Source organism: Emys orbicularis, chromosome 1, assembly GCF_028017835.1.
Source record: "Emys orbicularis isolate rEmyOrb1 chromosome 1, rEmyOrb1.hap1, whole genome shotgun sequence".
Taxonomy (NCBI): domain Eukaryota; kingdom Metazoa; phylum Chordata; order Testudines; family Emydidae; genus Emys; species Emys orbicularis.
The window spans coordinates 353,780,152-353,804,882 of record NC_088683.1 but is presented as its reverse complement, the minus strand read 5'-3'; the positions used below and the strand labels follow the sequence as shown (position 1 = coordinate 353,804,882).

Sequence of the window (24,731 nt, the reverse complement as noted above, 5' to 3'; positions counted from 1 at the left end):
GGGCCGTGGAGTTTTTAATAGCATGTTGGGGGGGAGGGGAGCTTCAGAAAGAAAAAGGTTGAGAACCTCTGGTGTAGACAAGGCCTTAGTTAAAGTGCTTGGCCATTTCCCCCCCTTCCACCATTTCTACTGGGCTGGTTCTCCATTTCCCTACCCCTTGTGTAGTCATTTACACCCAAGCACAGTGGGTGTAAAATGCTTCCATTCTGACTGGGTAGTCGTTTACAACATGCACTTGGCACTGGTGTAAACAAATGCACAAGGTGCAAGGCAAACGAGAGTCAGGCCCCTGGTCTTTACTGAAGAAGAGTAATTAGAAAACATCATGCATAATCTTATAGAAGGGATGGTTTGTATTCCAAAAGGCAAACTATGTTTCGTTCAGCCCTTAATGCTTCATTACCCATCTGCCCTGGGGAGCATGTGCCCAAAGAGAAGGTGTGGGACATGGGTAGATGTGGTTCAAACTATTTAGAAGACATTTGGGGCTGACACACTCTATTCTGTTAATTGTCTCCAGAACAAAAAATGTTTTCAACAGTATCCTCCTGACACACATACCCTTATGAGAAAGACCAAATCTAGTTACCTTTCATGCATTAGAGTGTAATTGGTAAGGGTTTAAGTGTATCCACAGGGCCGGCGCAAACCTTTAGGGCACTACAATTTGGGGGGCAGCGACCGCGGCGGTATTTCGGCGGTGGGACCTTCCACCGCCTCTGTGGGGGGGCGGCGTTTCGGGGCGGGACCTTCCGCCGCCTAGGGCGGCAGGAAAGCTGGCGGTGCTCCTGTGTATTCAAAGCATGTTTAAACAAAACCCACATAGACAGCATTATTCTGTCTGCAATGGCATCCTTCGTCATTTGCGATACAAACTGCCCAGTGCAAACATGGCTACTTCAATGGAAGAACAGGATTGAGGATTCATTACAGGGAAAAGAAGACTTCAGTTTGAACACTCTAAGCCAGATTCTCCGCTTCCTTTCATGGTCATTTATACCTGTGTAAAGTGTGTGTGAAACCTCTATCCTGCTGACTTGGTAGCATTCTACATCCACTCTGGCCAGGTAAAATTGGCTACGCAACGTGGTGGAGACTCAAACCCACTGCACTTACTACAACTCTGCAGCTCTAGAACGCTGCATTGGATGATCTCAAGGCGATTTGTAAACCTCATTATTTACGCCTCACGGCATTCTTTTGAAGTAGGTTAAATATTACTATCCCTGTTTTCCGATGGGAAAACGGAGTCAGAGAGAAGTTAAGTGACCTGCCCACAATCACACAGTGAGTCAGTGGCGGAGGCAGAAATGGAGCCCAGGACTCCTTAATTCCTAGACCCTGCTCAAGCCAATAGACAGCATTCCATCCACCTAGAATATTGACATATTCTGAAAGGACATTGGTAAATTCAGTATAGGAAAATCAACTCACAGTTAGTGATTCTTAGTACAGATTATCACATTATTTTGTATTAGACTGTTTGTTACAGTGTCTCGAAGTGGGTCTTAAAATGAAACACTATGCTTGGTTATGTATTTTCTGATACCATAACAACAGGCTATTTCTACTTGTACCGAATTAGTCGAATAATCTTATTATTCATGAAATCAGAGGCATGGGGGTGGGAGGAATCCACACAAAACCCATCACTCATGGCTATTTTTAGCACCTCTTCCACAAATACCTGGAAGCTATTAATTTGCTTATTAGCTGGCACCACCCAAAGTCTCTTTAAGTTCTGTCTAGTGTACTCCTCTTCTGGCAGGCCTTCCACAGTCGCGACCCAATCCAAGGTCAAGTGGTTGGGGTCCTGCAGGTAGCTGGATATTGAAGACAGGTTGCCATTGAAGCAATAGTAAAATCTGGAACACAGGAGCTTCAAGAACAGAGATGACGTGCTGAATATGTGGGCGCTAAATACTTCCATGCTGGAGGAAGACAGGCTGTAGATTTGGGGCGCTTCCCGAACAGTGAAGTGAACTGTCTGTGTCCTCTGATCCAAAGTGACGTTGAGCATGGCGTTCTTCTCAGCTTTGGAGAGCTCCACCTCCTTCTCTTGCAACGCTTCAATCAGTGGCTGAACCTGATAAAAATCCGCCTCCCGTCGCAGCAAGCCCATTTCCTGGAAGTCCTCAGGGAGGTCCAGGTGGGAAGTTCTCAAGAAGTTCAAGACGTAGCGGAACACTTTGCCATCTCGGTCAATGAAGCAGTAGCCTTGGCTATCCCTCTTGGTTGGCATCTTTCCACTGAACATGGCGCCCAGCATGGAGTCTGGAAAACTCGTCAAAGTAGACAGGGAAGTGGTGTACAGTTTTCCTCCAACATTGAGTGTTATAGGTTCTGACATGATGGAAAAGTCACGATGCTGGGAATAACACTGGGGAAAAAAAAACAAGACAACGCATTTAGGGGTTCAGAACAGTCACTTTGGGGAATATCCTTGATTTACAAGGATATCTATCTATTTCAGTATGACTACTACAGAAGTTAGAGATGGGTAAAGTTTTAGAGGTCATCTTGGACATATGGAGGAGAAAGACAATCTTGTTCTGGCTCCCAACAGACATTCAGAAGGGCTTTGTCCCATTCATTTTAATAATGGTCTTAAATGAGGTGCTTCCATCACTTCCCATCCAAAATGAGGGTAAAATCCTGGCCCCACTGATTTCAGTAGGTCCAGGATTTCATCCTGGGTCCACCCAATCACATATCCCTCATGCACCCAAAACTTCCACTGAGCCACACAGAAGTTTGGGGTGCATAAGAAATAAGACATCAGGAAGCTTGCATATCTTTGGTGTTCCCTGCATGTGCTCCATTTAGAGTGCAAAGGTCTTATCGGACCCACAAAAGTTATCAGCAGAACATCCCAACACTGCTTTGTGTTGTCTTCACCATGTTACACAGGTGTGCGACGATGACAAGTCCTGATCACACAAATGTTGCAGTGCACAGTCAGGATGTTGTGCTGCCAAACACATATGGCTGTCGACAGCTCCATTCAATAATTAAGTGGCTCTCCAGTTCTTCAAGGTTCACTACTATCCCAGTCTAACAGGTTTCACCACTCGGAAACATTCCGGGCCATATCTCCAACTAATGTAACTCAGTGTAGCTCCATTGCAGTCAATGAAGATATATGGATTTTCACCAGCTGAGGATCTGGTCCTCAACCTACTGTTTCCTTTCCTCCATTTCATGTTGTTCCTTCTAGCTGGGCGTTCACAGTCCAGTCTAATCAATGGCTCCCCCTCCTATCCAGAGATACAAGGTAGCTGTCTTCTATAAGCTCATGCTGCAATATGTGTGGTCATTCCATAGACAGCTGCCGAATTGCTCCCTGTAGAATACACTTTGAGTGCAGGCATTTCAGTAACTAAATATGGAATAATGAGAGATACTGTGCCACCATTATTGGCTCTGTAGTCATAATAATACACATAGTGACAACACGATCTTATACTGTAAAATCAATTCTCCACTGGCTAATACCAAAGACAGTAATTGTGCTTGTCTCTCCTTTCATCCAAGGATCTCCAAGCACCTGCAGACATTTGTAAGTTAAGGTTCACAATACCCTTGTGAGACAGGTGATTGTGATGACCATTTTACAGAGGAGGAAACTGAGGCACAGAGTGACTAAAGCCTCGATTTTAAAATGTGTGCGCACTCAACTCAAGACTCAGCCTGGTTTTGGAGAGCCACTGTGCATGCATTACTTCAACAGGGGCTGCGGGCATTCAGCACCTCTGATCAAGATAAGGTGTTAGATATCTGAAGCTGAGCACCCAAGAAGGGAGACACCCCTCATTAATGGACACTTACATTTTGATCTAAGCAACTTACCCAAAGTCACAGAGGAAGCCACTGCAAAAGCCCAGATCCAATTCCGAGCCTTTTGTCTAAACCACAAGTATAGCCTTCCTCCTTCATACCTGACATTCCATTAACCCGTGATGTACATTAACCCATTAATGGATGGAAGGAATCAGATCTGCTTGGGCACATACCAGCTCTCTGAGCCTGCGGAGCTCTTTGCGTAGAAGATCATTGGTTAGATGCCTGTGTATAGCTGGAGATGAAGGTCTTGAGCTTTAGTACCAGCCCCACATGTATTTAATAAAGTTGGGCAAGAAGGACTCCTGCATATAGACAGACACAATTCACCACAAACCCCACAGTACCTGTGGCACATTCCCATTATTAGCCACAATGGGATGTTTCCTGGGGGGGTGGGAAATTAGTTCCTAGGATAAAACTATTTTTTCCCGAACCTTAAACCCTGCTCTCCACTGAAATGTCAGCATATTCCACTGCTCATGGAGAATTCTATCTACAGCTTTCTGCTTATGTAGAGTAAGGAGATGAGTTAAATTATATAAAGGGGTGGCCTGGCCTGGCTCTCTAGTTCAATTGACAGCTATGTGTTTTTCCAAGAACTGATACTCTGGCTGTAAAAAATTGTTATGAATGAAATGTGACATTCCAGAGATCTGCCCAAGATGAATGTTGTTTTTTTAAGTTTAATCAAAGAATAAAATCCCTGTATCCTATTGCATGGAACACAGAGAACAAGCCCATTCGTTGTGATACCACCACATTTCTCACCCTCTTTGCTGGTCCTGACTAGTTGAAGAGAGAAAAGTGTGATGTTTTCACTCAGTTTGTGGAACAATCTTCACTTTGGCACCATTGAGTGTCAAGAATTATAAAGTGAAGGTGGCTGGTTCAGATGATTAGTGATAGGATATAGAGCCTTTTGCCTCTAGGTCCTGGTTCAAATCCAACCAATGTTTATACCAGTGGTTCTCAAACTATTGTACTGGTGACCCCTTTCACATAGCAAGCCTCTGAGTGCGACCCCCCTTATAAATTAAAAACACTTGTTTATATATTTAACACCATTATAAATGCTGGAGGCAAAGCGGGGTTTGGGCTGGAGGCTGACAGCTCATGACCCCCCCATGTAATAACCTCGCAACCCCCTGAGGGGTCCCGACCCCCAGTTTGAGAACCCCTGGTTTATACTGACACAAAGGCTGTTTGGTACCCTATATATGAGGAGGGTCTCTCAGTCCAGTTCCGATGGACATCACATAACTGGCCCCTTTGTTGTAAGTCTGAGTGGAAGGGAAACTAACCTGCACTTTCATCCTTGAAGGTAGTTACTTCCAAGTCCATATGAAGAACAGCTATATCCCAAATAGAGCATGTCAGTCTCCCAGGATATCATAATTTTTGCAAGCACTGGATTCATTTAAAAAGATTTCTGGATTGACTAAGACATAAAAATATTTTTAAAACCCCAAAGTGGATTAAGTTTTCAGATTTTGTTTTTTTTTGCACTCTGTAGCCAGTTGTCTTGTAAAATTGAATTTACATACAATGGGCCCAAGGTCTGATTTTGTTTCCACTTTTCATTTCATTTATAAAGCTTCCTATCTTTGCAATGCTTTGCAAACAAGACAAATCTTATTATCTGGCAGCCCAGGACAACCAAACCCCCCAGTGCAAATGACATTTAATTAGTTGCTAGCTGCTGAACACACCACTGATTTGACCTTACTGACCAACGCATCTGACCCTAGGCTGAGAATGAAAAGGGGCCTCTTGCCTCACTTTCCCTGTAAACATTAACTAAAGGCAGATGAAATGGATGTCCTGGCAGTCTAGCCTGCTGCTTTGCTGAATTCCTAACCGGGGCATGATGTGTGGGCCTCATCCTGTACTTTCAAGATCATGCAAATAGCTAATGTAATAATAAATAATACCTAGCTCTTATATAGTACTTCTTATCCAGAGATCTCAAAGCTAGCTCCTCCAAACTGCGCTGCAGGACTTAACTGTTATTCAGTAGCATTTACAAAGGAAGCGAGGTGAGCAGATCGCACTCAGTCTTGGATCAGCAGCAATTCTCAGCAGATGCACCCACGATAACTAAGTGCAGATTGAATCAGGAGCTTCTCTTCAAGTCAGAGACCTACCACATCACAACTTAGGGCTTGTCTATATGGCCACAGCGTGCAGGAAGCTGGGATGTAAATCTACAGTGTAATAGCCTGCCGCACACGCACTGCCCACATGGACCCTGGTAACACACACTAAAAATTCCATACTGTGCTTTGGGTTATGTCTACACTACGGGATTAATCCGAATTTACAGAATTCAAATTTTGGAAACAGATTGTATAAAGTCAAATGTATGCGGTCACACTAAGCACATTAATTCGGTGGTGTGCGTCCATGTACCGGGGCTAGTGTTGATTTCCGGAGCGTTGCACTGTGGGTAGTTATCCCATAGCTATCCCATAGTTCCTGCAGTCTCCCCCGCCCATTGGAATTCTGGGTTGAGATCCCAGTGCCTGATGGGGAAAAAACATTGTCGCAGGTTGTTCTGGGTACAGCCTCACCCTCCCTCCAGGAAAGCAACGGCAGACAACCGTTTCGCGCCTTTTTTCCTGGGTGAACACAGCAGACGCCATACCACGGCAAGCATGGAGCCCGCTCAGCTCAAGACAGCAGTCATGAACATTGTAAACATCTCGCGCATTATCGTGCAATTTATGCTGAACCAGGACCAGAAAAACGAGGCGAGGAGGCGGCGGCGGCGGCGGCGGCAGCGCAGCGACAAGCGTGATGAGGACATGGACACGGACACGGACACGGACACAGACACAGAATTCTCTCAAACCGCAGGTCCCGGCGCTTTGGAGATCATGTTGTTGATGGGGCAGGTTCTATCCATGGAACGCCGATTCTGGGCCCGGGAAACAAGCACAGACTGGTGGGACCGCATAGTGTTGCAGGTGTGGGACGATTCCCAGTGGCTGCGAAACTTTCGCATGCGTAAGGGCACTTTCATGGAACTTTGTGACTTGCTTTCCCCTGCCCTGAAGCGCCAGAATACCAGGATGAGAGCAGCCCTCACAGTTGAGAAGCGAGTGGCAATAGCCCTGTGGAAGCTTGCAACGCCAGATAGCTACCGGTCAGTCGGGAATCAGTTTGGAGTGGACAAATCTACCGTGGGGGCTGCTGTCATGCAAGTAGCCAAAGCAATCATTGAGCTGCTGCTACGAAAGGTAGTGACTCTGGGAAATGTGCAGGCCACAGTGGATGGCTTTGCTGCAATGGGATTCCCTAACTGTGGTTAGGTGATAGATGGAACCCATATACCTATCTTGGCACCGGAGCACCAGGGTACCCAGTACATAAACCGCAAGGGTTACTTTTCAATGGTGCTGCAAGCACTGGTGGATCACAGGGGACGTTTCACCAACATCAACGTGGGCTGGCCAGGAAGGGTTCATGACGCTCGCGTCTTCAGGAACACTACTCTGTTTAAACGGCTGCAGCAAGGGACTTACTTCCCGGACCAGAAAATAACCGTTGGGGATGTTGAAATGCCTATAGTTATCCTTGGGGACCCAGCCTACCCCTTAATGCCATGGCTCATGAAGCCATACACAGGCAGCCTGGACAGAAGTCAGGAGCTGTTCAACTACAGGCTGAGCAAGTGCAGAATGGTGGTAGAATGTGCATTTGGCCGTTTAAAAGGTCGCTGGCGCACGTTACTGATTCACTCAGACCTCAGCCAAACCAATATCCCCATTGTTATTGCTGCTTGCTGTGTGCTCCACAATCTCTGTGAGAGTAAGGGGGAGACCTTTATGGCAGGATGGGAGGCTGAGGCAAATTGCCTGGCTGCTGATTACGCGCAGCCAGACACCAGGGCGATTAGAAGAGCACACCAGGAAGCGCGGCGCATCAGAGAGGCTTTGAAAACCAGTTTCATGACTGGCCAGGCTACCGTGTGAAAGTTCTGTTTGTTTCTCCTTGATGAAAACCCGCCCCCTTTATTGACTCATTCTCTGTAGGCAACCCACCCTCCCCCTTCGATCACAGCTTGCTTTCAAAGGAAATAAAGTCACTGTCGTTTAAAAATCATGTATTCTTTATTAATCGATTATAAAAAGAGGGAGCGAACTGAGAAGGTAGCCTGGGTGGGGTTTGGGAGGAGGATCGGAGGGAAGGAAAAGGCCACTAAAAAAAGGTTAAAATAATGACAGCCTTTTGCTTGGGCTGTCCACTGGGGTGGAATGGGAGGGTGCACGGAGCCCCCCCCCCCCCCCCCGCGTTCTTATACGTCTGGGTGAGGAGGCTATGGAACATGGTGAGGGGGGAGGGTGGTTATACAGGGGCTGCAGCGGCAGTCTGTGATCCTGCTGCCATTCCTGAAGCTCCATCAGACGCCAGAGCATGTCTGTTTGCTCACGCAGCAACCCCAGCATTGCATCCTGCCTCCTCTGATCTTCCTGCCGCCACCTCTCATCTCGAGCATCTCTCCTGTCCTCACGTTGGTCCCTCCTGTCCTCACGTTGGTCCCTCCTGTCCTCACGTTCACTGGCATCTTTCCTATACTTTGAAACCGTGTCCTTCCACTCATTTAGATGAGCTCTTTCATTGCGGGTGGATTCCATGATTTCCGCGAACATCTCGTCTCGCGTTCTCTTTTTCCGACGCCTTATCTGAGATAGCCTTCGGGACAGAGGAGGGAGGCTTGAAAAATTTGCAGCTGCTGGAGGGAGGGAAAAAAGGAGAGAATTTTTTAAAAAAAGATACATTTTACAGAACAATGCTTATACTCTTTCACGGTGAACAACACTATTCACATTACATAGCACATGTGATTTCTGTGCAAGGTCGCATTTTGCCTCTTAATATTGAGTGCCTGTGGCTTTGCTGCTACAGATCACAGACGCAGGTCCGGGCAACAGAATTCGGCTTGCATGCGGCCACGGTAAGCCATTGTCTTTCGGCTTCTGCGCCCTCCTTTCCCACATACCAAGCAAAGCTTGTTGAGTGCTGCGGTTTTCCTGTTAACCTTCAGCAGCAGAAAACAAACTAACCCCCCCCCCCATCCAATTCTCTGGGATGATCGCTTTATCCCTCCCCCCACTGCGTGGCTGGTATCAGGGAAGATCCCTGCTAGCCACACGTGAAAAGCTCAGCGCCAATCCCCCCCCCCCCACGCTTGGCTTAGTACAGGGAAGGATTTCTTTTCAGCCACCTCTGTCCCCTTAATTAAATTCCCGTATTTCAACCAGGTTACCATGAGCGATATCACTCTCCTGAGGATTACACAGCGAGATAAAGAACGGATGTTGCTTGAATGGCAGCAAACACCGGGACCATACGCTGCCAGGCTTTGTCATGCAATGATACCAGATTACTTGCTACTAGCATGGCGTGGTCAAGTGTCCTACCATGGAGGATGGAATAAGGCTGCACTGCCCAGAAACCTTCTGCAAAGGCTTTTGGAGTACCTCCAGGAGAGCTTCATGGAGATGTCCCTGGAGGATTTCCGCTCCATCCCCAGACACGTTAACAGACTTTTCCAGTAGCTGTACTGGCCGCAAATGCATCCCAAGTCCTCAGGGCAAGTTAATCATTAAAAAACGCTTGCTTTTAAACCATGTTTTATATTTTAAAAGGTAAACTCACCTGAGGTCCCTTCCATGGGGTCATGGTCTTGGGTACTGGCTTGGGAGGGTACTTCAGTCAGGCTGAGAAAAAGATCCTGGCTGTTGGGGAGAACGGAGTGCTGTGTGCTCTCCGCAAGCTCGTCCTCCTCCTCCTCTTCCCCGTCCGCAGAATCCTCAGGTGTGGCTGATGAGATTCCCCCTGCCTCAGAATCCATGGTCAAAGATGGGGTAGTGGTGGCAGCCCCCCCTAGAATTGCATGCAGCTCAGCGTAGAAGCGGCATGTCTGCGGCTCTGACCCGGAGCGACCGTTTGCCTTCTTTGTTTTCTGATAGGCTTGTCTGAGCTCCTTGACTTTCACGCGGCACTGCTCTGAGTCCCTATTGTGGCCTCTCTCCATCATGCCCTTGGAGATTTTTTCAAAAGTTTTGGCATTTTGTCTTTTCGAACGAAGTTCTGCTAGCACTGAATCCTCTCCCCATATAGCGATCAGATCCAGTACCTCCCGTAGGGTCCATGCTGGTGCTCTTTTTCGATTATCGGCCTGCATGGTTATCTGTGCTGATGAGCTCTCTGTGGTCACCTGTGCTCTCCTGTGCTGGGCAAACAGGAAATGAAATTCAAATGTTCGCGGGGCTTTTCCTGTCTACCTGGCCAGTGCATCTGAGTTCAGATTGCTGTCCAGAGCAGTCACAATGGTGCACTGTGGGATAGCTCCCGGAGGCCAATACCATCGAATTGCGGCCACACTAACCCTAATTCGAAATGACAATATCGATTTCGGCACTACTCCGCTCGTCGGGGAGGAGTATATAAATCGATTTTAAGAGCCCTTTATTTCGAAATAAATGGCTTCGTTGTGTGGACGGGTGCAGGGTTAATTCGATTTAACGCTGCTAAATTCGAATTAAACTCATAGTGTAGACCAGGCCTTGATCTACTGTGGTTTCAAACAGCAACAGATTAAAGTGCATTAGGAAACTTTTAGTGCACAGTCCACGGAGTCAATCATTGCATGGCAGGCTAGTGCGCTTTAGAATTTTCTCTCATCTCGCCACACACTAACTCTCGATGTAGACAAACCCTTAGAAACAGCAACAATTAATTTCTTTTGTTGTTGTTGCTAAAAATATCCAGTCCAGTCATGTATTTTTGCAGACATTGAAATACGGAACCCAGGTTACCATTGGACATGTCACCTTAATAAAGAACTTCCTGCCTGTCCAACTGGATTGAGAAAGGGGGCCCAAGACTTCTAGATAAAAACGTAATGGGAGGGATTTTCCCCACTGTTTATACACTGCTGTGGCCCCTTAGGCAGCTGTGGGAGCATTCCATCAGGACAGGCATGACAGAGAACAGCTGTCGGCTGTCCTGGGCAAGGCCCAGAATAGCTGGTGTATTAAGTAGAGGGGACTCTCCATAGCTCAGAACATTACAGAGACCATGGTGCGGCCCACAGCTAGCCTAGGCAAGGCTGCGGAAATTTAGAGCAGCTCTCTAGGCTGCCTAGGTCACACCAGCCCAGAACTTAAAGCACCTTTGTGTCCTCTTCTCTCTGTGTGCTGCACCTGCTGAGGTGCAGTGTGACAACAGCGGTCTTGGCTGACACACTGGGGATGGAGCCTGAGACCTCCAGAGCTAAAGCAGGAGTCTCTATAGCTTGAGCTAAAGAGCCAGGCTTGGTAGCTGGGGGCTGTGACAGACACACCATCCTTTGTGGATGGGGGACAAAAGAGTGGGGTGGGGACACGTAACACACACTGAACAGTGGGTTACACCAGTACAGAATCTCACTTCAGTATATTTAACCCTTGTGACAGTGTACCCCATAAGGCTTTATGGGGGTGTGTGCTTATAAATGTATGTATGACATAACTGGAATATGTTTTGTGCTGCCTGTGCCATGTAATATATCTCCGTAAAGGTTATGGTCTACTATATCTATTCATCCTATTTGTACATATATATCATTTTCTACTTGAGGTTAAGAATATGGGCTGTATGCTTGCTTGGTTTCTAAGTAAGCTTTGGGAGGCATTTGGTCAGCTTCTTTAGGAAGGAATTCGCCAGGTTAAGTACCTGATCAGGAAACACTTGGGGAACAATGCATCTTGGAATGCTCCAATCCACATAAGAAGTCTTCCTGGAGACATGCAAGATACCATGTGGACAATGGCGTCGGCCTGTAAAAACTGAGTCATGCAGGGACATGTGACTTGCCCAGGTGACTCCAGAACTCCATCTTGGAGCTGGACTTTGCATAGGAGGGAGGAGGGGGGTCTCCACCCACAAGAGAGAGTCTATTTAAACATGTGGGATACCCCTCCATTGGGGTCTTCAGCTGGCTAAGGAAGGAGCCTCTCCACCCCCCCAGGATACTTGACGGGAACTGGAACAAACGACAGTAACTACAGGGGGTGTGAGTGATTGCTGGACCCAGGCTAAAAGGAGATTAGCCTGTAAAAGGGAGCATTCTGGAACTGGTGAGGAACTTATCTGTATTTAGTTTGATTAGACATAGATCTGCGCATTTTATTTTATTTTACTTGGTGACTTACTTTGTTCTGTCTGTTACTACTTGGAACCACTTAAATCCTACTGTCTGTATTTAATAAAATCACTTTTTATTTAGTAATTTACTCAGAGTATGTATTAATACCTGGGGGAGCAAACAACTGTGCATATCTCTCTATCAGTGTTATAGAGGGCGAACAATTTATGAGTTTACTCTGCATAAGCTTTATGCAGGGTAAAACGGATTTATCTGGGTTTAGACCCCATTGGGCGTTGGGCATCTGAGTGCTAAAGACAAGCAAACTTCTGTGAGCTGTTTTCAGGTAAACTTGCAGCTTTGGGGCAAGTGATTCAGACCCTGGGTCTGTGTTGGAGCAGACGGGAGTGTCTGGCTCAGCAAGACAGGGTGCTGGAGTCCTGAGCTGGCAGGGAAAACAGGAGCAGAGGTAGTCTTTGCACATCAGGTGGCAGCTCCCAAGGGGGTTTCTGTGATCCAACCCGTCACAACCCTTCTATAGCCCCTGCCATTCAAGGATCTCGAAGCACTTCACAGTACAATCAGTAACTAACCCCTGGGAGGCAAGTAAATAGCATTATCCTCACTTCGGGTGACCAGATGTCCAGATATTAGGGGCTTTGTCGTATATATGCCACTATATCCTTCCCGCTCCCCCGCTCAAAAAAGTGTCCTGATTTTTCATACTTGCTATTTGGACAGCGAGGCAGAGAAAGTTTAAGTTGTGTGACCTTGGGCAAGCAGCATTTCAGTAGCAGAGACCTTTCTCTCCCAACTCCTAGTCCTGTGCTCAAGTCACTAGGCAGCATTTCTCTTAGAACAGAGCACTGAGATGTGCAGTGGATCTGTGGCGCCCGTTGTCAGCTGTAATTCTGAACTGCAGCCTCTTTGCTGAACAGAGCCAGGACATACTGTACACATGATCTGCTAATACAGAAAACCATAGGAGCTCACTCCAGTTCTGCTAGCTCTGATGAGCTTTGAAACGGTATCTTTGATGGGTTTTTATCAGCACTCTTCTGAACATTGACCTCCTTTAGCAAAAACAAATCAAAATCAAAATCTCAGTTTGTGAGATTAGCTTATTAGAGACATTCAGGCCATTTTCTATCTGTTTTGATATCATGGAGCTTTCTTCTAGTCCTACTGCTTTTGACTTGGCAATAGTGTTTACAAACGTTGCAGAGGAAAGAGTTTATTTCCCAGATTCCTTTGACTAAAATCAGTGCAGTATCAGTTTAATACCCGATACATTTTCCATCAAAGGCCTAAGTCCTGTACTTGCAGGGGGACAGACTCCTTGATCCCATCTTTCCCCTAAAATTAAGCGGTTTAATCATTTTTCTCAGTCTTTTCTGTGTTGTAGTTTCTTCACACTCCTTTTGTGTTTTTTTCCCCCCACTCCTCCCCCAAAATATCCTTTTTATTTCTGTCAGTTGTCCTTTCTTCCCTTCCTCTGCCCCATCCCCTGTGTTTTCCCGCTTCCAAAGGTCATGTGACCCTCTCTTTGGTCAAGGCAGGCTTGACAAGGATGGTGGAGCTCCCTCTGTTGCTCATACAGTTGGCCTGAGGTAGTTGCGAAAAGGCCCATCTCTTCCTCTCCCCAGCCCTTGCAGTGGTCACAGTCCTTACTGGCACTGGGAGCAAGCTTGGCCCTGAATATGGAAGTGGTGTCATAGACCACCAGGCCAGCCCCACTCTGTACAAGTCTCACATCCCACGCCAGCTCCTTGATCCTCATCGCCTACCCTTCTGTCTCTCTGCTCCCCATATCCTTTATATCCTTCTGTGTATCTCACTTCCCCTCTCTACCCTTGGATCACATCAATACTAAGAGGAGCAGAGTGAAACTGATGTGACACTGATGAATTTCATTCTACTGCTTGGGAAACAGCAGGTTGCTGGGTCAGTGGAAGATACACATTAGCTCATCTCTTCTCTTCCAGCTGTGTAACTCAGATTGCTCTGTAGGTGGTGTGACGTTGTGCAGTCTACATGGTTTTATAAAAACATAATAAGTGAATATAATGTAACTGGGATAGTTTTATAAAAAATTTGATAATAAGTGACTATAATGCAAATGGGATATGCTTTGTGCAAAAGGTCTCTTGTAAGGTATCATTACAAAGCTCATAAGCTACTGAGTGTGATCATCCTATTTGTAGAAATGTACCACTCTTGTATCTAAAACTAGAAATATAAAATGGAACTCTGAGGGCCTATTGTAATTATGTAAAGTGTGGGCCATTAATGATGGTTTGGAATCTTGATGACTCCCATTGTCTGCAGATGGCTGTTTACCTGTGAGTCTCCCTGTATATGTGTGTGCTGGCAAGTGAGTAATGAAGTCTTGCAGTGACATGTGATCATGTCACCTGAACTGGAATCCATCTTTAACCTGGTGCTTTTCCAGTGAGGGGAGGGGGTGGGAACCCAGAGGAACAAAGGGTTCCCGCCTTATGCAAAATATATAAAGGGGTGGAAGAGAACAGAGGGGGAGAGGAGCCATCATGGAGAATCCCCTAGATAACACCTAAGCTGGAACAAAAGCTGTACCAGGGGAAAGAATTGTGCCCAGGCCTGGAAGGTGTCCAGTCTGAGAAAAACTTACTGAAGCATCTCTGAGGGTGAGATTATCTGTATTTAGTTTGATTAGGCATAGATTTGCGCATTTTATTTTATTTTGCTTGTGACTTACTTTGTTCTGTCTGTTACTACTTGGAACCACTTAAATCCTACTGTCTGTATTTAATAAAATCACTTTTTATTTAGTAATTTACTCAGAGTATGTATTAATACCTGGGGGAGCAAACAACTGTGCATATCTCTCTATCAGTGTTATAGAGGGCGAACAATCTATGAGTTTGCCCTGCATAAACTTTATGCAGGGTAAAACGGATTTATCTGGGTTTAGACCCCATTGGGAGTTGGGCATCTGAGTGCTAAAGACAAGCACACTCCTGTGAGCTGGTTTTCAGGTAAACTTGCAGCTTTGGGACTAGTGATTCAGACCCTGAGTCTTTGTTAGAGCAGACTGGAGTGTCTGGCTCAGCGAGACAGGGTGCTAGAATCCTGAGCTGGCAGGGAAAACAGAAGCAGGGGTAGTCTTGGCACATTGGGTGGCAGCTCCCAAGGGGGTTTCTGTGATCCAACCCGTCACAGCCGACTACGCCACTGTGACGGGTTGGATCACAGAAACCCCCTTGGGAGCTGCCACCCAATGTGCCAAGACTACCCCTGCTTCTGTTTTCCCTGCCAGCTCAGGATTCTAGCACCCTGTCTCGCTGAGCCAGACACTCCAGTCTGCTCTAACAAAGACTCAGGGTCTGAATCACTAGTCCCAAAGCTGCAAGTTTACCTGAAAACCAGCTCACAGGAGTGTGCTTGTCTTTAGCACTCAGATGCCCAACTCCCAATGGGGTCTAAACCCAGATAAATCCGTTTTACCCTGCATAAAGTTTATGCAGGGCAAACTCATAGATTGTTCGCCCTCTATAACACTGATAGAGAGATATGCACAGTTGTTTGCTCCCCCAGGTATTAATACATACTCTGAGTAAATTACTAAATAAAAAGTGATTTTATTAAATACAGACAGTAGGATTTAAGTGGTTCAAAGTAGTAACAGACAGAACAAAGTAAGTCACAAGCAAAATAAAATAAAATGCGCAAATCTATGCCTAATCAAACTAAATACAGATAATCTCACCCTCAGAGATGCTTCAGTAAGTTTTTCTCAGACTGGACACCTTCCAGGCCTGGGCACAATTCTTTCCCCTGGTACAGCTTTTGTTCCAGCTTAGGTGTTATCTAGGGGATTCTCCATGATGGCTCCTCTCCCCCTCTGTTCTCTTCCACCCCTTTATATATTTTGCATAAGGCGGGAACCCTTTGTTCCTCTGGGTTCCCACCCCCTCCCCTCACTGGAAAAGCACCAGGTTAAAGATGGATTCCAGTTCAGGTGACATGATCACATGTCACTGCAAGACTTCATTACTCACTTGCCAGCACACACATATACAGGGAGACTCACAGGTAAACAGCCATCTGCAGACAATGGGAGTCATCAAGATTCCAAACCATCATTAATGGCCCACACTTTACATAATTACAATAGGCCCTCAGAGTTCCATTTTATATTTCTAGTTTTAGATACAAGAGTGGTACATTTCTACAAATAGGATGATCACACTCAGTAGCTTATGAGCTTTGTAATGATACCTTACAAGAGACCTTTTGCACAAAGCATATCCCATTTGCATTATAGTCACTTATTATCAAATTTTTTATAAAACTATCCCAGTTACATTATATTCACTTATTATGTTTTTATAAAACCATGTAGACTGCACAACGTCACAGGTGGATCACCCCACTGCTCTTGCACTACACTATCCAGCAGGAGCAACAGAGTGAAACCGCCTAGTCTTGCATCAGTTTTACTCTGCTGTTGCCAGCCCCAGTGGGGAAATGCTTCATGTAGGATCAATGGTACATGCTTGAATCTCCCCAGTGGGATTTTCTTGCAGGAGAATTTTAGCAATGCACAGATGGGATGGCCACCATACTACACCATGTTCAACCCTCTAGATACTGGCAGACAGCAAATCAAAATGATTTAAAGCGATTGCATGTAGGATGGGTTTACAAAAAGTACATACTGCCAGACAAATCTGACTGCATTACTGGAGCCTAATTCTAGCAAGAAAAGCAATCTGATCAATGCGGCCAGAGTCAACAATCAGTCTCATCAATGCAGCCAAAGTCTCACTGAATTCAGTAGGACACCTCATTGGCAAAAGGGCCTCCTTGCCTGGGTCAGATTGCACCTTAATGCAGGAAGGGAAAGTGGTACATGCGATCTCGTTGGATTCTGGTAAAGCATTTTATACAGTGGACCACAAAAATCTGACTCAAAATTCATTCAAATTAGCTTTGGTAGAAACATAGTCATATGGATTAAAACTAGGTAAAGGACCAGCAAAGGACAATAGTAAAACAGCATGTTATCAAGTCAGAGAAGGTGCCTAGTCAGATACCACAAGATATAAGTCTGGTCCTGTTGAACATCTTCATTGATGTTTTGGAGAAATGCGTCTAGGGAATGTGAATGAAATCTGCATGATACCAGATAGGGAGGAGTTGCAAATACCAGTGAGGAGAGAGGCAACCAAACAGATCAGAAAGTAACAAAGTGAGGTTTCAGTCTGGAAAAAATGCAAGTCAGTACCTCTGAGGACAAATACGAGTATTCACTGGGAGAGAGACCTATGAAAAGCGGTCATGCAGAGAGACGCAAAGGGGGTTATGCTAACATTAGACATGAATCTACATGGCAGAGGGAAAAAAGACCACTAGCATTTTGGACTGCAGAGGCATTGTCTCATAGAACAGAGAAGTAACAGGCTGTGGGCCGTCTTATCATCAGGAGGAATTTAACAAAAATGGAAGAAATTCAGAGCAGTAAAATAACAGGCATCTGTGAACTGGTGGGATTGGATTATAATGAAAAGTTAAGAGCGCTAAATATGGGTAGTTTAAGAGAAATCTCTGGGTACCAGACAGTCTGCAAAGGATGTATACACCAGCAAGGGAGATGAATTATTTAGGGTGGTACAATGGAGTATAACTAGGAGTTAAGAAATGGAACATTTATGGTAAGTATCAGGATGAACATCCAGACTAAAAATCTATTAGCCTTTGGAATAATGCCCAAGAAGTGGAATCCCAATCTCCTGGGTCATTTTAAAGAAGAATGGACAAAAAAGCTAGGAAATGTATTACAGGGAATAATTCTGCAGTGGCAAGGAATGGATTGGCTCCATCTAATAGGTAGCTGTGGAAAAAATTTTGAGCATCTGTTCATGGGCAGCTAAGACTTTAAATATGGTGGTTTTATAAGAAAACATGGTTGTTCCAATTATTAGGCTCTGGTCTCATTCTCCAGAGTACATTAAAATGAAATGTCAGGGCTGCTGCGATTGTTCAAAGGCAATCCTTAGAGGCATTATGCTTGTTCTGTTTTGGGCTATGTGCCAACATTTCTCATTTTTAGAATGCATTGCTCTCACTTGGTCTTATATGCGTTATTTTGTTGCTTTAGCATTCATTAATTAAAATGTCACTTGCCAACAGGGGTCTAAAACTGTGCATCAGAACTGAGACCATTGCAATACTCTATTTCACATTCAGGTAAAAATTCCCATACTTACAAAATACCTAGATGCCATGATCAAGAGCCCCCTGCTTTGAAATCTAGATCTGGTTGGTCAGTCTAGCCTGCCATTCATGCTCCCTGCTGCTGAGCACTCACCATGACTGTGTCCATCAATGTGTTTTATTCCCGGTCTCCAGTCAAGACAGTATTATTATTAGCAATCCCTAGAATCCCCAGTGAAGTATCAGGACCCCACTGTGCTAGGCGCACATCAGACAAACACCACAAAAGACAATCCCAGTCCCTAAGAACTTACAGTCTAGGTGTGAGGCAGGGTGTGACAGGTAGACAAGACAGACCAACAAGGTAGGAGTGGGAGGAGTACCAAAATGAGCAGAGTTTAGCTGAAGAATAGAAGTCTCAGCTCACCACTTACCTAACCAATGCCAGCTGACAGTGATCTGTAGGTATCACAGCAGAGGTAGGTTTTATGGAAGGATTTAAAACAGCATCTGTAGAGAATAGCTTAATGGGGCTGGTAGGCAACTATTGTTGGGCCATTCACTCATATCTGCCTCAAGTCCTGAAGTGCAGGCTTTGCCGTATATATTTGCGTGGGCTTAGTTTGATTGAGCTCATTGTAGAAGACTCATGCTCTCCCACTCCAGTGGTGCAGGACAATACGAGCACTGTTTCCACCAAGAGCTATCTAACTTGAAAGACAGAGGGCCCTGGTGGTTAACTGCTTTGTTAAACCTGCATGTGCCCTATCTTTGCTATAGGTCTGATTTTGTGCAAGTGGAATTTTCGAGGCAGTCACTAATGCAGGGCCCTCACTTCTTTCCTTGCTCACCCTGGATCTTGATCCGGGGTGGGGGAGGAAGGGTTGGTCAGAAGCTCCCAGCAGGTCCAGGCTGGTCATGACCATCCTCCTTTTCTTTATGGCCAGACAAAAGGGATGTCCTCAAATTCTTTTTTGTTGTTACATGGCGTCACAATTTGGAAAAGGTTGGGATCACTGGTCTAGCAGATTGGGGAGCTTAGAGGAAAATATGGTGGGTATTATCAGGGCCTCATCTTGGAAGGCCCTTTCCCTAAGTAGACGTGGGAGAAATTTCTCTGCAAAACAGACACACGAGCAACATAAGCATGAATGTTCATTTCATCACATTCCCCAACTTCCTTGCCTTTAGCAGTCAGCATGGCACCCTTCCTCAATCATCAATTTAACACTGAGGAGTGGCTCAGCATTATCCAGTGCCAAAGAAGTGCATAGAAAACTGCTTTAAAGCATCATACGAGGTCACCAGCAGCGCTCAGTTCTGGCCACAGTGCAGGCACTTACTGCTTAGAGGTAGAGCTAAATGTAAAGGGATAAAGGTTGTGGATACTGAAACCAAGCAGAGGGTTGCCCTGGATGGCGGACAAAGGAGAGGAAGACAGGATTGGAGCCCACTTGGGGAAGGGGGGGGGGGAGAGGTAAAATAATGGGTCAAATTGAGGCAGAGGAGTGAAATAATCACTATATGGAGGACAAAGAAATGAAGCTCAGTAATTGCTGAGGGTGTTGGGAGGAGGGCAGGGAGAAGAGATCATGGAGGAGAGAAAAGAACCAGCTGCAAAGTGATCTGAGGATCAGGGCAAAAGCGGAGTGTAACTCACAGTTCTGATGTCACCCACCCCCTCAGAAAGCCTCAGAAATGGGCTCAGGGGACCATTCCATTTGGTTTTTAAAGTCACATATTTAGGGAGGAAGCAGCCAACTGCCAAATCAAACCCTCAGTATATTCAAGAAGCTAAAGCAATCCCCCCTCCCCCCATCAATTTAATTATACTCTCAGTAAAGCATTTCACATGCTCTTCAAAGTCCTGGCCAAATTTCCCATGGGGAACTGCATTCCACGCACCTAAAATCCTCTGGGTAGCTACAATGGGATACTATATCATCTCCTGTGCTGAATTGCTGGGGAGGGGTGTAGGTAGACATATTAAGTTTGTACTAATTGAGTGGTTACCTAGTTCCTGCCTATCCCAATCATTTCCAAAGGCAGCCCTGCCATCATAGATAAGATTATCACTGACACAATGAATGCAGTTAGAGAAAGAGAGAGATGTAGCTGTGTGTTAACACATGATCCAACAAAAAACAAAGCTAACCTGCCAGTTGTCATCAGAAACTAAACCTTACCAAAAGCTTAAAAAGTGCACATGGTTCTATACATGGACAACATCTCTCTGCCTGTACCTATATGTTATTAACCCGCCGAAGGTGGGCACAGTCCAGTACTAAGCAAACTGAGTCCTGTATGTAGGGTGTGATTCTCCTCACAGACTCGTGTAAATCAAAAGTAATTCAAATGGCGTTACACTGGGGTAAAACTGGTGTGGGTGGAGAATCAGGTCCACAGCTTGGTATACGGAGGTAGCTGTTGCTAACGAACCCCAATCATCATTTCAGTCCATCCGGGTTAGTCACTGAGAAGGGGGATGTGTATAAGGACCCCAAAGAACTACAGAATTAGGCATCTCTAGTGCCTTAATGCTTCCTTCCCACATTACAAACTGCTACTATTACCCAGCAGCAATGCGGGCTTGTTAGCACAAGGGGCTGGGAGTCGGGCTCGACTCCCAGCTCTGCCACTGGCCCTGGGCGAGTCACTCCACTGCTCCGCACCTCAGTTTCCCCTTCTGCAAGAGGGGGATGAGGACACTCACCTGGGGGACGGGGGGAGCGAAGGCTGGCACGGGGCTGTGGAGATCCCAAGGGCTAGTCCGGGGCTGCGGGGCACCGCTGTCTCCAACAGTGCACAGCACCGGCCTGTGGCCCGGGACCTAGAGCGCTCACCTGGGAGCCTTCTTCAGCAGGCTGCAGCGCCAGACCGCCCTCCCCAGCGGGGGCGGGAGCCGCTCGCGGGGGCGCAGCCAGGGCCGGGAGGGGACCCCGCAGAGCCCAGGGCTGGCCCCGGGGCACCGTGACTCACCAGCCCCGCAAGCATCCCCCTCCTCGGGGACACCCCTGCATCGCAGCCCGCGGGGGGACTGCAGCACCCACCTTCTCCCCCGCGGTCTGCTGGCCCCTGTCCCAGGCGCGGGCGGGGGGGAAGCGGGACAAACCCAGCGAGGGTCGACACGGCAGAGGGAGAAGGCTAGAAGGCAGGATCTGGTAGCCCCGCAGCCCTCCCTGGGACTTGTAGTTCTCAAGGCTCCAGGTCTACAGCCAGGCCATCGGAGAGGGGAACTACAACTCCCAGCAGGCCCCGGGGCAGAGCCTGCCACTCACCAGCTGGTGTTAAAGGAGACGCAGGCTGTTATTATTGTCTCTGAACAGCTCCAGCAGCGCCGGAGGCTGTGCTTGGGGTAAGTGCTGGGTTGCAGCAGCAGCAGCCCTGGCACCGTGGACTCTGCTGCTACTGCAGCAGCCGCCGCCGCCTCCGCCGCCTCCCCTTCTTTGCGGATTGTTTGCAGTGCAGTAAGGTATTTATTTGCATGGCAGGCAGGATTGCAGAGGGTGGGGTAATAAGGATGCTGAGAAATATTTCGTCTGTGGCATTGGGAGGGCGGGCGAGCGTCTGTGTGTTTTTTCTAATGATTGCATTGCATGGCACTGACAGTATGCAAGGCAGCATCCTGCTTGAAGTGGGTGGCTAACTTGGGCAAAGGTTTTCATCAGGACAAAGCTTGGGGGCGAAAGAGGTTGTCTTGCATACTTTGAGAGAAAGGGGATTCTGGGGAGAGAGAGAGAGATGGGTGATATTCCCATTCTGTGGGGTGACACTGCACTCTCTAATACAGAATGTGACAAGTACCCCCAATGAGCTCTGTAACAACAGCAGTATTGGTCTAGATCCAATCTATACTCAGGCTGAACTCTCCTTGACTTTGATAGGAGTTTTGCTGGAGAAATAAAAGCAGGCTTTGGCAAGTAATTTGTATGCCAGCTTATGAAGGATCTCAAAATGCTTTACGAATTTAGGGATGTATGATCGTTTGTATGTAAACATCCGGAGCCTTTGTAGAGTCCATTGTGAGAGATAGAAAAGGCCAAATAGACCATCAGGTCTATCACCTGGCCAGGGCTGAAGCTAAAGGGATGTATCACATATTAATCTGTTATTTTATGTTTTATTATGGGGGAACATGATATAGATCTTTTCTGTAGTCTTTATAAAGTTGGCTATAGTCTCCGTGTGCACGTCTTACTTCTATTGTGAGAGAGAACCCCAGGGTTTGTGTAGGATGGAGGTAAATCTGGGTCTAAAATGAATGATGTATGTCATTGTTATGAAGGCACAGTTTACAGGTGTGTCTTCTCTCAGCCAAAACATTGGAGGCATCTATATCTTAGAGTTTTATACAGATAAAGGAAGACAGAAATTTTAAGGGAGAGGAGAGATGTTTACTCTATAAATACTTTAAAGAAACGACAAGCAAGACAGAGGGGAATTATTTACATTCTCCAAGGACGGTCACAGAAGGCGTGTCGGTGTGAAAATCAGGGCACATTAAGGAAGAATCCAGTGACCCAAAGGGGTCCTGGGCACATCAGCCAATCAGAGCAGTTTGATTGGTGCCACTGTCTTGCTTGGATGGGAAGCAAATCATGACTAGGGAATCAAAGGAAAATTAGTCTATCTGGGCGATCTGAGAAGGACAGACTATGCCAGGAAAGCATAGTCAAGTGGTTAGAGCACATTCTGTTCTATATTCCCTGCTCAGCCACTGATTTTCTATGAGACCTTGGGCAAGTCTCTTTTGTGCTTCAGTTTTCCTACCTGTAAAATGGGATAATAATCTCTCATGGGGGTTTTGGGAGACTAAATCCATCAACATTTGTAATGGTCCTTGACGAAAAGATGTGTAAATGCAGAATATTATGTACATTAACTCCACACTTAACGTTGTAGTTATGTTCCTGAAAAATGCGACTTTAAGCGAAACAATGTTAAACGACTCCAATTTCCCCATAAGAATTAATGTAAACGAGGGGGTTAGGTTCCAGGGAAATTTTTTTCACCAGACAAAAGACATATATATATATATATATATATATATATATATATACACACACACACACACACACACACACACACACACACACAGTATAAGTTTTAAACAAACAATTTAATACTGGTACACAGTGATGATGATTGTGAAGCTTGGTTGAGGTGGAGGAGTCAGAGGGTGGGATATTTTCCTTACTGCTAAATGATGAACTAGCAATTGGCTGAGCCCTCAAGGGTTAACTCTCTCACTCTACAAGGCAGCAGGAATGGAGGGAGATATGCGCATTTCCCCTTTAAGTACACTGCCTTGTTAATTAGATCAGCTTGCTGAGACCACAGCTGCTGCAAGCTGCCTCCTCCTGAGCCCTGGTGTGTCCCCCCTGCTCTATGGAAGATGGGGTAAGCGGGGTGCAGGAGCAGAGGGGAGGGGGACACCCTGACATTAGCCCCCCTCTTCCTTCCCTCCCCCCCTGCACAGCAAGCAGGAGTCTCGGGGAGCAGCTCCAAGGCAGAGGGCAGGAGCAGCACATGGCAGTGGGGGGAGGGACAGCTGCAATTGGTAGCCTGCTGGGCAGCTGCTGCACAGGGAACTGAGGGGGGCTGCTGGTCCACCCTGGTTCCAAGCCCCCACCAGCTAGCTGCATCGGGCTGCTCTTCCTGCAAGCAGTAGACAAAGCAGGCGGCTGCCAAACGACGTTAGAAGGGAGCAATACACAACTTTAAACAAGCATTTTCCCTAATTGATCAGCAACGTAACAATGTTAACTGGGATGACTTTAAGTGAGGAGTTACTGCATTGTGCGGGGGTTGAACTGAGAGGACATATCCAGGGAGCGAGAGGATGAAATGCTGGTGGATCTGAGCTTTATTTAATGTTATCACACCCATGTGGATGAAAGAAAAAGTTTCAACTAGATGTTAGAACAAAGTTCATAACGCCAAGAACTGTAAAGCAATGGGCTAGATTCCAAGGGAGTCACAGTATCAAGGGCTCATGGCACCATCACTGCAGAGATCTGAGGACAGGTTAGCTAAAACATTAGTGGGCCTAATGTAGGGTGAGGTCCTGCAAAATGTTGAAAGTCAGAATGGATGATAATACTGATGTAACACAAATCTGACCACCAGGACCTTTACAATGGTACTGTGCTGCCCACCCTGGCATTTTGGAACTTCATGGCACTCAGAGACTCCTGCTCCTAAAGCTGCACACCCCTGTCACTAAAAGAAAATCTCCACCAGCTCTTTGCAATATAGGGCTTATGCTGCACAAGAGCCATTCTCATATAATGCAGCAGAGGGCAGTAAAACACATAAACAATAGCCAGTTCACCACAGTAGTTAGCACTTCAGTAGGGCCTTTCATCCAAGGATCTCAAAGAACTTTGCAAACCTGGATTAATTAAGCCTAGTACCCTGTGAAATAGGTAAGGGCTATATAGGTATTATTTTGCTGGGGCCCCCCCAATTGAAATGCAGCCATTGTTTGCCATTGTTTGGCATACAACTGTTTTAACAGTGCCTGTCATCTCTATACAGAAGTTTAGGACGGGAA

The 24,731-nt window shown here is 46.3% G+C and overlaps 1 protein-coding gene across 1 annotated transcript; it reads right to left on the bottom strand.

Annotated features, from left to right (window-relative positions):
* Positions 1–1,452: 1,452 nt before the first annotated feature.
* KCTD21 (potassium channel tetramerization domain containing 21) lies at positions 1,453–21,282 on the bottom strand. The gene is made up of 2 exons (XM_065421301.1): positions 21,226–21,282; positions 1,453–2,380 (listed from the first exon to the last, which is right to left on the bottom strand). The coding sequence occupies exon 2, from the start codon at positions 2,348–2,350 to the stop codon at positions 1,568–1,570; it is 783 nt and encodes a 260-aa protein (XP_065277373.1). The 5' UTR covers positions 2,351–2,380; positions 21,226–21,282; the 3' UTR covers positions 1,453–1,567.
* Positions 21,283–24,731: the final 3,449 nt, after the last annotated feature.

Bases quoted from the DNA above. Each gene is read 5' to 3' on its own strand.
- KCTD21 (XM_065421301.1), bottom strand. From the start codon at position 2,350: ATGTCAGAACCTATAACACTCAATGTTGGAGGAAAACTGTACACCACT.